Here is a 12,569-nt window from a genome sequence, read left to right as displayed (position 1 = left end):
AGACTGACAGGGAGATAGAGAGACTGACTAAAGTAGAGAGGGACTGAGATACTGACTGAGACTGACTATGACAGAGAGAGACTGGCTGACAGACTCCCTGTGAAGTTGGCCTGGTATATGCTGGTCACTAGTTAAAGTGGCCACCTTGCACCAGTACAATTCGACTCTTATGGTAGATAGGTTTAAGACAACGTTTTAAAGAAAGCTATCCTAGTGGTAGCTGTGGAGAGCAGCCTTCAGGCTAAGTCTTTAGAGGAATGTAAAGCAGCTTGTTTTACCTTATAATCTCTTGAATTACTAAATGAAAGGACACCACACAGGTATATATATAAAATATATATATATTTATTTCTAACACACTTTACTAATCTCTTTATGAGATAAGAAGTCAAGGACATATGCATAAATCAACGTTTCATAACAAATTAAGCACTTATATGGCTGGAGCCCTAGGGGCATACAAGACCATATACTAAAAAAAGAGGTATAAGAATATCGACTTGAGAAGAGACAAGGCCTAGGAACTTCAGAAGCGCTGGGGCCTCACTAATCCACCCATGGTAGGAAAGTCAACGACCCACAGGAGACGCATGCAGTGTGAGAACACAGCCGCGGATCCCAATAGACTTCAATGGAGCAAGTCGCGGCTGGAATTTTAAAGTTTTAGGATACTTCGGGAGAGTCTGCAAGCAAGTCACTTACAGGGTAAGTAGTTCTAGAGCCAACACCCACAGGAGCACCGTAGTGCTGGAGTTACCTCACCCAGGGAAGCCGGGTGCATAGGGGTCTTTTGGTGTCCAGTAGCGGCGTCGTTTTCAATGGGAGCCAAAGAAGACTTGCTGCTTGTGAAGACAGGAGAAGTGTCCGGTGGAATCCAAGGCTGGATTCTGAAGAAAGAAGACCTGAAAGCAGAGGAGACAGTGTTCAAAGTCAATTGCCAGTGACCCGGGGCCAGGAAGCTGGATGCCCACAGTAGTCGGGTGACTTCAGGTGTCCGCAGGTGTCTTGACTCTTCAGCCACGAGGTCCAGGAGGCGTCGACGACGACCAGGAGCTGGATTCGGCGTGTCCCACGAAGTCTGCAGCTTACTGAGGTGTCGGCAACTGGATTGGAGCCAACAAGCCTTGACAACAGCAAGTCTCGTGGAAAGTGAAGAAAGTCAGCGGTGCAGACCAGCAAGGTCTGAGGGACTCACCCAGCGAGGGTAAGTCAGGGCAGGCCTGGAGCAACCAGGGGAGCCCTTTGGTTTTGTAGAAAAGTCTTCTGCGGACCCACAAGCCAACCGGCAAGGGATTGTGTAGACGCCTCGGCAGGATTCACTCAACCGGGGCCCACGGTCACTCGGGACGGGGTAGGCCTCTTATCTTCGTTGGAAATCCTGCTGGAGGCTTGGACCACACGTGGTCCAATGCACAGGTTCGTAGAACGTCGTGAAGGGGATGCACTCGAAAATAGTGCACGATACCCAGGGATTGCGGTTCGTCGTCACTCATGGGGTCCACTTGCCTCAGCGTCGCTGGGGACTCACGATGGCCTTGGAGAAGTCAGGAAATACTCTTCCTAGGATGCAGGAACCTTGAACTCCGGCGGGAGCGGGAAAGTTTGCGACCATTGATTGCAAGATTGGGTGCCTGCCAAGCAGGGGAGTCACTCCTTGACTCCAAGGGAGATTTTTCAGTCTTCCAGAAGTAGTGGAACGTCAAAGGTCCAGGATTCTTCTTCAGAGCATCGTCCAGGGATATCTAGTTTGCAATGGCAAGGGTTCCCTAACTTATACTACAAGGAAGGGAGGGACTAGCTCTATGACCCCACCTATGGGAGGGTCAGGGGAGTGGGTGGCTACACCCACTTCCCTTTGTCCAGTCTCGCGTCAGAGCAGGGGCTGGTAGCCCCTGAACCGGTTTGAGCTGGCATATGCACAGAGGAGCCTACTGCTCCCCCAGTGCAGGACTTCAAAACACTCTAGGAGTGCACCCACCCAGCCCCAATATAGTAAATCCTGCCTGGGAGGTGACCACACCTCCCTGTGACAGGATGCCTATTGTTGGGCCTTCTCCACTGCGAGTTTCGGTCAGCAGCAGGAGGGCAGCCCAGTGTCTGAGCTGGTGGCATCCATGTTGTGATGCCAGGGCTCTTCAGGATTCTACCGTGTTTCCACAGTGGGTACATGTCTATCCCTCTAGAAGGGTGGGATCATACTCCCACACCAGTTACTGGTGTGGAGGTATGATTCCAAAGCGTTTGACGCCAAACACGACATGTTTTGATGCAGCCATCCCAGAGTTAGCATTTACCGCGAGGTTATAATGCACTTAAGAGTATATGGTTTAACCGCATCCACAAACAGCTACAGAGAATGGACTCTGAGAGCTGCAGAGGGGATCTGCTCAGGCAGAGGCACCCCCTCACATGGAAACCAAGCACCCTGCCCTCAGGATTGATAGGGCCTGCCTTAGGGGTGACTGATAGGTTTATATGTGTGTGTAAGGAGAGATATAGTGAACCTATATCTCAGTGAGGAGTGCTAACAATACCACACCCAGGCTGAAGTAGCAGGCCTGTGGTGTCAGATTTAGCCTGCTTCCCAGGGGTGGCATAATACATGCTTCAGCCCCTGGTTGGCCTGTGAAGTACCTATGCCCTTGGTACCTAAGGTACCATATAATAGGGGCTCATAAGGTACCACAGTATCCAATCACTAGTGCATCTAATATGCACTCCAAGTTGTTTAGAGAGAACAGAGAGGCTGGGGCCCGGATTAGCAGGGTCCCAGCCAGACTATAGCCAGAAACCAGTGTATACATCAGAAAAAAAAGTGGGGGCAACAGAAGGTGCAGATCCTACTCTCCTACACTGACTGACCGAGAGACTGACAGAGACAGAGCGACAGACAAAGCGACAGACACAGAGATTGACCGAGAGAGACAGACTGACAGAGATTGACCGAGAGAGAGAGACCGAGAGAGACCGAGAGAGACCGAGAGAGACCGAGAGAGACCGAGAGAGAGACCGAGAGAGAGACAGAGAGAGAGACAGAGAGAGAGACAGAGAGAGAGACAGAGACAGAGACAGAGACAGAGACAGAGAGAGAGACAGAGAGAGAGACAGAGAGAGAGACAGAGAGAGAGACAGAGAGAGAGACAGAGAGAGAGACAGAGAGAGAGACAGAGAGAGAGACAGAGAGAGAGACAGAGAGAGAGACAGAGAGAGACAGAGAGAGACAGAGAGACAGACAGACAGAGACAGACAGACAGAGACAGACAGACAGAGACAGACAGACAGAGACAGACAGACAGAGAGAGACAGAGAGAGAGGCAGAGAGAGAGACAGAGAGAGAGACAGAGAGAGAGACAGAGAGAGAGACAGAGAGAGAGACAGAGAGAGAGACAGAGAGAGAGACAGAGAGAGAGACAGAGAGAGAGACAGAGAGAGAGACAGAGAGAGAGACAGAGAGAGAGACAGAGAGAGAGACAGAGAGAGACAGAGAGAGAGACAGAGAGAGACAGAGAGAGAGACAGAGACAGAGAGAGACAGAGAGAGAGACAGACAGAGAGAGAGACAGACTGACAGAGAGAGACAGACTGACAGAGAGAGACAGACTGACAGAGAGACACAGACTGACAGAGAGACACAGACTGACAGAGAGACAGACTGACAGAGAGACAGACTGACAGAGAGACAGACTGACAGAGAGACAGACTGACAGAGAGACAGACTGACAGAGAGACAGACTGACAGAGAGACAGACTGACAGAGAGACAGACTGACAGAGAGACAGACTGACAGAGAGACAGACTGACAGAGAGACAGACTGACAGAGAGACTGACTGACAGAGAGACTGACTGACAGAGAGACTGACTGACAGAGAGACTGACTGACAGAGAGACTGACTGACAGAGAGACTGACTGACAGAGAGACTGACTGACAGAGAGACTGACTGACAGAGAGACTGACTGACAGAGAGACTGACTGACAGAGAGACTGACTGACAGAGAGACTGACTGACAGAGAGACTGACTGACAGAGAAAGAGAGCGAGACACTGTGATTGAATTGGGGACAAAGTGTGTATAAAGCTATGCAATGCCTCTTAAGATTGCTATTGTCTGCTAATAAAAATAATCAAAATGTGCTCTTTGTAGTTACATCTGCTTTTGAAATACAACATTGTCTAATGATTTGAAACAGGTTTGATTTTTTTTACTCTAGCTCCGCCCCCACTGACCCCACCCCCCACTGACCCCACCCCTACTGGTGCGGCCCTCTGCCACAAACCACACTAATTTTGGCCCCGACAGAAAGGTTGTGAGTCCCCATGTTGAGTCTAGCACCTTCTTTGAAGGGAAAGAATGCATGACTTACTCCTTTAAAAGGGTAGATCAGTTGGTCGATTGGCTACTGCAGATTTGTGAATGCAACATGTAAGTCACAGGTTCTAATCATAGCGAGATAACACATTCGCTGCTATATCTGCACATTCAGAGAACAAACAGTTCCCACTGGGACAGTTCGGTGGGCTGCAGAAGTAGACAGTGACTGTCTGTGGTGACAAATAATAAAGCCCCATTCTGTCCATATTGGTTATCCACCCGGCGGTCCTGGTCACTCTCTCTACAGCTGCGACTCCAGTTATGTATACTTTCCCTCATAACCCAATAGAAATTAATGGAGCCACCCCAGCTCTCCCCACTCTCTCACACACTCTCTCACCCCCTCCCTCATCCTCCCACACACAGGAGATCTGAGCAGCTCTCCTCGGGGAGCCACCTGGCCTACCGCCACTACATAAAGATGGCGACCTCAGCTTGACACGCAAAAGCCTTCTGTGGTTAACAGAAGCGGCTGCTATAGACCTTGAACGCACACCGTCCAAAGGGGCGACAGCTCTACTGGAAGGCACTACCTCAGACCCAAAGGAACTCAATACAAGCATTGGCATAGCCAATAGGTCTCGCCTTTGGAACCTTATAAGTATTTAGTTATGCAGTACAATATCCTTGGTGCAACAACATCAACTGTTGCATATCTAAACACTTATAAGGTCCCAAAGGCGAGACCTATTGGCTATGCCAATGCTTGTTAATACAGATTCCCTGGATCCATTATATGTGTTCTGTACAGCCTTCTGTGCTGTGGCGTGCCATACTTCATCAGCATATAAAGTTGCAACCTCATACTATAAATCACCAGCACTGTGATAAATAGCAGCTAAATTGTATTGTAGGTGGGAAGTCTTAACATGCCTGTAGTCCACATTGACAAGGCCAAACTTTTCCCGCGCCCAAAACTGCAAATACGGCAGAAACAAGAATATCCGATTTAAACATATCCTGAAAGGGAGATACTCTTTCATAAAGTTCTCGGTTCTGCACTCACCTTGTCCGACTCCTGCTGGTACATCCCTTCTCTGGCTAAGCCTACACCTAACGGACAACGGGTGTGTAAGCTGGCAGGGATCTGTGAGGGAGCTACAAACTGCAGGTAAAGAGCTGTTCCCCTGCAACCAGAAGTTGGAGGTACATAGTCCCGGAAGTGTGAATGAAGGAGTCGACATCAGATTTAACAACCTACTGCGCATGCCCAGAATTAGATAATATTAATCACCGGGAAATGCGCGGACACAGAAACACAAGCCCGGGAGTGGTGCGTGCGCGCGCAGTATTCACTTTTCAAGCATTGCGTTTGTGCTTGTGGCGTACCGCTGCTTGCTCCTGCAAGGTGGATGCCGCCACAAGCACGAGTGAAGTGCTTGAAAAGTGAAGACCGATGGCTAAAGGCCCTCCTAGAGCAGCATGCGCTGCCTAGGCGAGACCTAAAAAACAGGACTACTGCTGTTTTATTGGAACCCAAGCAGTCAACACTTTCCTGTCTGTAAAACCACAAAACACATTACTGCAAGTAGACACTACCATGGTGTAGGATGCCAGGTCCTCCACCCTGAAAGGCAACCAGATGAGGCACCTACCTGATGGTGCAGGAGGTGGGAGCACTTCAACCTTATAGTAATCAATTTCCAATTAGGTGTTCATAATAAAGCTGTAGTCCTGCACCGGCTTCCCTGCCCCATTTCATTGTACTTGTGATAATGTCAATAACCCGAGCCCAGAAGAGAACGATGCCTGAATAGTTATGATAGGTTTCTATCTCCTCGTCTACTGTTCAGACAGTCTTTTCATGCTGCCTCACTTTTCTGCATAACCTCTCATTTTCAATGTTCCCCCTACTCTTGCATTTTCCATGGTTCGCCGATCGATGCCAACGTGCCTGCTGCACAGACAAAAATATTCAAATGACTACAGACCGCACAAGCAGTCAACCCCACCATTCCAAAATGTAGTGAGTAAAGTAGCAGATACTCTGCATCCTCACGTATATAGAAATCCCTTACGTACACCCCACATGGATGGTAATAAAGTGTAGACAAGACATAGGAACGAAGACTGTTTACCAGTCAGAAGCGACCTTCTCCTGCTATCTGTTTCAAAGAAGCCAAGAGTTTCTGCCATAGGCCAAAAGAAACATCTAAGAGTATTACTAAAGACCAATGCCAAGGGAACACTTACAAACAAGTCTGAACCAAGTAAAGCTCTGCACAGCAATTTTTGCAACCCTCCAGAAAACTAAATTCATTTGCTAGACTTTTTCCTCAGTTTGAGATCAGCAGATGGACTGTTCACAGCCAGGCTAAAGAGCAGTGCAATGCTAGGTCAGGAGCAGCCAAGAGCTTATAGAATGACTGACACCGTGTGGCTAGTACAAGACAAGTTGAAATATACAATGCTAGACTCTGCACATCACCTTCTGCATTACAACAAACAAAATGATTGGTTGGCTTTTTCCTGGGAATTCACTAATGTAGTCACACTAAGAACAGTTCAGCCACAAGGTCAACAAGCTCTGTAACTAAGGCATAACTCTTCTATGGTTTACCTATAATTGCAGAGTTTTACATTCCAATTTCTGTGTAATGACTTCATGCGTCTCAGTCCAAGACCTTGGTAATCAAATAAGCTTGTGGATTAAAGAGGGCATGTTGTGACTAATGGTGACCACACTTCAACCCCACCACACACACATTTAAGGGTGATGTAGCATATGAAAGAGACAAGTATGAACAATGCCTTTAGAATTACCTTTTAAATCACCAGGGACTTAAATACCCACCTGCTGAGTGAAGCAACATCTCGCACTACTAAAACTCCCATTCACAACAGAACAGCAAGTATATATTACTTTAAGAACGTCACACTGGCCCTCACAGTCTGTGCTTGGGCAGCCGAGGCCACCCCCAACACTTAATGAATCTAGATAGCATGAGCATGGTACAATTATGTCATCAAAAAGACAAGAATTGAGCGATTCCCTAATAATGCCACCAACATCGGCAGCATGCAGACTATTGGACAGCTCTGCTTTGAGGGAATGGGTTGAAGTATAGGCTTAACATTGCTTTAAAATCCTACACGGTTAAAAGTGAAGATTAAGAAGGACTATAAAAGACCCCTATACCCACAGATTCTCCCTGTAGGAGGCGCTACAGTGAGTGGTGCAGGTGTGTAGTTGGAGGGTTAGGCTATAGCAGTTTGAGGATTCAGACGCAGTGCCTAGTTTAGCACAACCCCTTAAATCTCGGTCTGATCTGGCTGGAGTAACTACAATACATACTGAAGACCCCTTTGCTGTGGATATGATCCTGCAGTGCCAACCTCCTCATGCAGAATGCGTTGTAGCTGATGGTGTAAGCCTATTTATTGGCTGTGGGATATCGTATACAGACGGTCGCGATGCCTCGTTGCAGGAATCACTTGAATATATATCACAGTTGAGCTGGCCATTACCTTTCTCACTGCTTTCACAATCATAGCTTTTCTGTGAAAAGCTATCCTTTTGAATGGTGCAGGTATATCTGGGAACGCAAGAGATGCACATCAGTGCACAGCTGGTCACCACAGAAAATAAATCAACGGCGCACCCCCATGAAGCATTACACGGACATATCTTCTCATCTACATAACAAAAACTGGGCACGACCTCCACATGACTCCATTGGACTGGAGCTAGAACAGAAAATCTGCTATGTCCAGGTCATGGACTGGGTAGATAAGTGGTTCTTAACCTTTTGACTTCTGTGGGCCCTCACTTAATCATTATTGGATTCCGGGGACCCCCCACTGAATCATTACTGGAATCCGGGGAACCGCACCGAGTTGCTATTGGAATCCAAGTACCCCCCAGTGAGTAGGTATTGGAATCTGGGGTCTCCAGCCTAAGCAATTAAGATGACTTGAACCGCAAAACAATACACACAAATACGGAAACAAGCATTCATCAAATAAACTAACGATTAAATATTTAATTCGGAAACAAGTATAAAAGCAATTTAAATGGGAGGTTTGGAACTTTTTAAAACTTATTTGAGGCCACAAATTGTCCATACTATATACTGTTTGATGCACTTGCACTGCTCCCACAAATCAATCTGAGGATACCAACTGAAATTTTAGCCTCCAATTTAAAATTCCTTCACATTCACTTAATATTTAAAAAATCGTTCTTTATTTAGATATGCTTACATAATCTGTTAATACCATTTAATTTTCTAAGTAGTCATGGCCCCCCTGAGTAGGAGACGCAGACCAGCAGGGGTCCCCAGAACACAGGTTAATATTTCATCATTCGAGTATTTGATAAAGGCTTGTTTGTGTATTGTTTTGTGGTTTACAACATCGAATTTGCTTAGGCTGGAGTCTCCAGATTCCAACAACAACTCGAGAGGGGGGGGGGGGGGGGGCTGGGGGGGGGCAGATTACAATAATGATTCAGTGTGGGGTCCCGGGATCACAGTTATTATTAAGTGGGGTCCGCAGAAGTAAAAGGTTAAGAACCACTGGTCTAGACAAAGACCATATCCAAGTATTGATTTATCAACATGAAGGCAATGTGACTTAAGAATGTCTGCGTGGTGACGCGTCCTCCACCACTTTTGCCCACCCCTTCAAGAACATCAGGGCCCCACATGTCAAAGAGACAGTGCGTGGTGGACTTCAATAGAGGGTATTTGTCTGCACAGTGGAAGACAGTGCATGACTGGAAAGAGATATGCTAGAAACTAAGCAGGGGGGAGCAGAGGTTTATCAGAGCATCTACAGTTACATTCCATATACCCAGCATGCTGTGAAATCAATCCTCGAATTCAGCAGGACTGCATGACACGGAACAAATAATCTTCCACAGGCCTCTCGTCCTCAGTCAACTCCTGGCAGAGGAACATTCACCTCTAACACTGAAACACCATATCTACTCCCCTGGCCAATCAGAACACAGCATTCCACACACGCCCCTCTCCCTCCCCTCCCATGTGGCCGCTGTTCCTCGGGACTGTCAGTGTTGGGAAGTAATGACATGTTTGTATTGTATGCACAGGAGAACCATTAAACAAAACGGACCAAGTATCGGTTTTAAAAATACGAAGAGCAAAAGACACTTACCCGGAAGATCTTGAGCAGGGATTTCATGTAAATTATGCGGATGCCAAAGGAAACGCCAAAGATGGCGGGCACGATGATGAAGACCAGCAGGAGGGTGAACCAGAGGGTGAGGGAAATGCCCAGTAAGTTACAGAGCAGGCTATCGAAGGGCAGCAGGAGGTACATGGCGAGATGTGCCCCAACGTGGGCGTCCTCCAAAGTCAACCACAGAAGTTCAGCACATTAAATCCATGTGGAATGCATGCTGTCTTTTGAAGGCAAAGGGATCCCTGCAACCCCCATGCCAAGTACCTCTGCAATGGTCAGAAGAGGGCGAGGCCAGCTCCCTCCAAGCACGTGCTCAGAGTGCTGGAACTGTCTTGATCCAGTCAGCGGCGATCCCAAGTGCGCACTTCAGAGCCCGTGCGCCGGGGAGGAATGGGGGTCCCACGCTGGTGTAGAGGATCCGTGGGCTACGAAAGTAAACAGGGTATCTGCGCCACTGTTAGCCTTCTCGCAACACGAACCTCCAAGAGCGACCCTCAGTGAGCAATAGTTCAGAGTCCTGCCGGTTATGAGAGGCACCGGCGAAGTGAGGGATGGAGAGTTAGGGAGCAGTGAGAGCAGCATTCCGTGCACGGAGCAGCACGGACAGCTGAACATTACACATCAGCATAAAGTGTAGAGCTTCTCTTCCCGGAGCCGGGCTACTCCCCCGGGCACATGTAAAGCAGGAGCTGTCCCCCGGGAGTCCCCCTCGCATGGCGCTGCCTCACTGCTGCTGCCGCCGGTGAGCTCAGGCCGGCTTTTCGCTGTCCATGGCACCTGCAGACGACGGACTTGCTGGATTCTCCGCCCCTGGCACACGCCGCGGCTCCACCTCAGCTGGAAACAAGAAAAACAATAACAGAGAAATTAAATCTGTGCCAGCGGGCTTGAGGAATGCGAGCGGCGTGGCACTGCGCCAGCTCGCCAGGGTGGGGAAATTTCCACACCAGGAGTACCGGCGGGGCCATTTTAAATACATCCGTGAGGCAAACGGGAGAATCTCCTCCCAGACGGGCCCTGCACTGTGCAGGCGGTGTGGACATCCCTTCTCAGCATACAAAGGCGCAAAACTGGAGAGCTCAATCAAACCCCTCCCCTCCTCCCCGCCACCACACACACAAAGCACAACAGAGTAAGAGCAGCAACACAATGGACCCGTGTATTAGAAGGAGCCAAGGCGACAGGTGTAGGGCAATGGTTCTTAACCTTTGGACATCTGTGGACCACCACTTAAATCATTACTGGAATTTGGGGACCCTGGGTTGTATCATTACTGGAAACTAGGGACTCCCACCGAGTCATTCATTAATGGAAGCCATGGACAATGGCTTAAGCACTTTCGATTATTTGAACCTCAAATACATAAGTGAAATACTTTTATTTAATTACAAATATAAAACAATCAACATTTTAATTTGAATGGGAAGGTTGAGTGTAGGAGGCTGGCTTATTATATGGTGCACACTTATTTAAGTGAAGCACCTTGCAATAATCCCGACAACCATTATGTAAAATGAGTGATCTTAGACAACCTTAGAAAGCGCTCTAGGTGGCAGCTGTGGAGAGCAGCCTTCAGGCTTAGTCCATAAGGAATGTTAAGCAACTTGCTTTATCAGATCATATAGTGTAGATTAAATGAAAAAGAACCATACAGTGTAGTTATTAAAATAGGTCTTATTTATTACACAACATTCACTAACACATATTGGTATATCCCCTACCCAGAGATATCAACACAAATACACAATAATACTTCAATTCTAAGAGGTAAGTAAGCACAATACACAGTGGTCTCCAGGGGGAGACCAAATCATATACTAAGAAAGTGGAATGCGAACTGCGACTGAAGTCGGGACTTGGACCAGGAGATTCAGAAGAGCTGGGGACACAAGGAACCACCCAAGGCAAGTACCCAGAAACCCCACGGAGGCTTTCTACAGAGCGGAAATAAAGCTGCGTACTCAATAGAAGTCAACGGGAAAGTCGCAGTTGCAGTTTTAAACAAGCATTTACAATACAACGGTCTCGGCATTGTTAAAGTTAGAGCTATTGGCATTGCTCATGACAATGCCGTTTCTTTAAATGTTTTAAAAACAAAAACATAAACAAAAATAATGTCATGAGCAATGCCAATTGCTCTAACTTTACCAATGCCAAGACCATTGCATTGTAAATGCTTGTTGTCTTCATTTCCAGGGCTCACTACAGCTCCGAGAACGATGCGCCTGCTGCGGAGATAGCTGTCTGTAGACACTAGCGCAATACAGTGACGTAAAAGATGACTAACTCGTGGCTCCTCCAGGGACAACCAGACGTCACTTGTTCGAGCTGTGACCACGCTGGGAGCAACAGTCGAGTGACACATGGGCTCCAAAACGATTTACACCTTCGTGTCAGCTAAATCACACCATGGGGAATGAAGTTAAACTGGTCTGTCGCTTCGTACGGTGCTAAAAGACATTTATAAGCTCCTTGTGGCTGTGCCATATGTGGGGCTGCATGTGCTGTACAGGAATGTCAGATATGTGTGCATGAATTACACTACCAGTGACTCCTTACATAGGACGGAACACAACCAGATCTGTTCTTGCTTCATACATGTTTATTATTACTTAGTGGAGTCTTTTTATCAACCTTTGACTAAATAACGACAGAGTAAGGTATTATGTTCTTGGATTACATTGTGTGCCCTATAGGTTAGATACCACTGTTTACAGGGCGTGCAGAACTCGCTACTAATTTACAATAATATAACCGGGACCGCCAGGTTACACCCGGATCACTACAAACGCACCAATCCAGAGTTACCTTTACATAAAATACACATCTTTGACCACAGATTTCAGTCACATACATTTCTCCTGTCGGTGCATTAACCACCGATGCTGGTGTAGACACGGGATAAACAAAAGGTCTCCGCAGCACGTGCTTTAACTCTTTAAACTATCTCAAATTACAGTCGGTTAGCGAACAATTAAGTAAACGAGCTTAACTAACACGTCTTCCTTCTTGGGACTTTTTGTGGGGGTAGTGTTTGTGGAAATAATGAATAC

The 12,569-nt window shown here is 47.4% G+C and overlaps 1 protein-coding gene across 3 annotated transcripts in view; it reads right to left on the bottom strand.

The window, feature by feature from the left end:
- The window catches only part of GPAT4 (glycerol-3-phosphate acyltransferase 4), a 280,405-nt gene that overhangs the window by 220,285 nt on the left and 47,551 nt on the right, over positions 1 to 12,569 (bottom strand). For all 3 annotated transcript variants that reach the window (XM_085634041.1, XM_085634039.1, XM_085634040.1), the window contains one exon: positions 9,490 to 10,353. In XM_085634041.1, coding sequence (XP_085490167.1) covers positions 9,490 to 9,654 — 165 coding nt within the window. In that variant the 5' untranslated portion in view covers positions 9,655 to 10,353. The remainder of the gene's footprint in view (positions 1 to 9,489; positions 10,354 to 12,569) is intronic.

This window comes from Triturus cristatus, chromosome 11 (genome assembly GCF_964204655.1).
Source record: "Triturus cristatus chromosome 11, aTriCri1.1, whole genome shotgun sequence".
In the NCBI taxonomy this organism is placed as follows: domain Eukaryota; kingdom Metazoa; phylum Chordata; class Amphibia; order Caudata; family Salamandridae; genus Triturus; species Triturus cristatus.
This window is presented reverse-complemented; position numbering and strand designations above follow the sequence as displayed.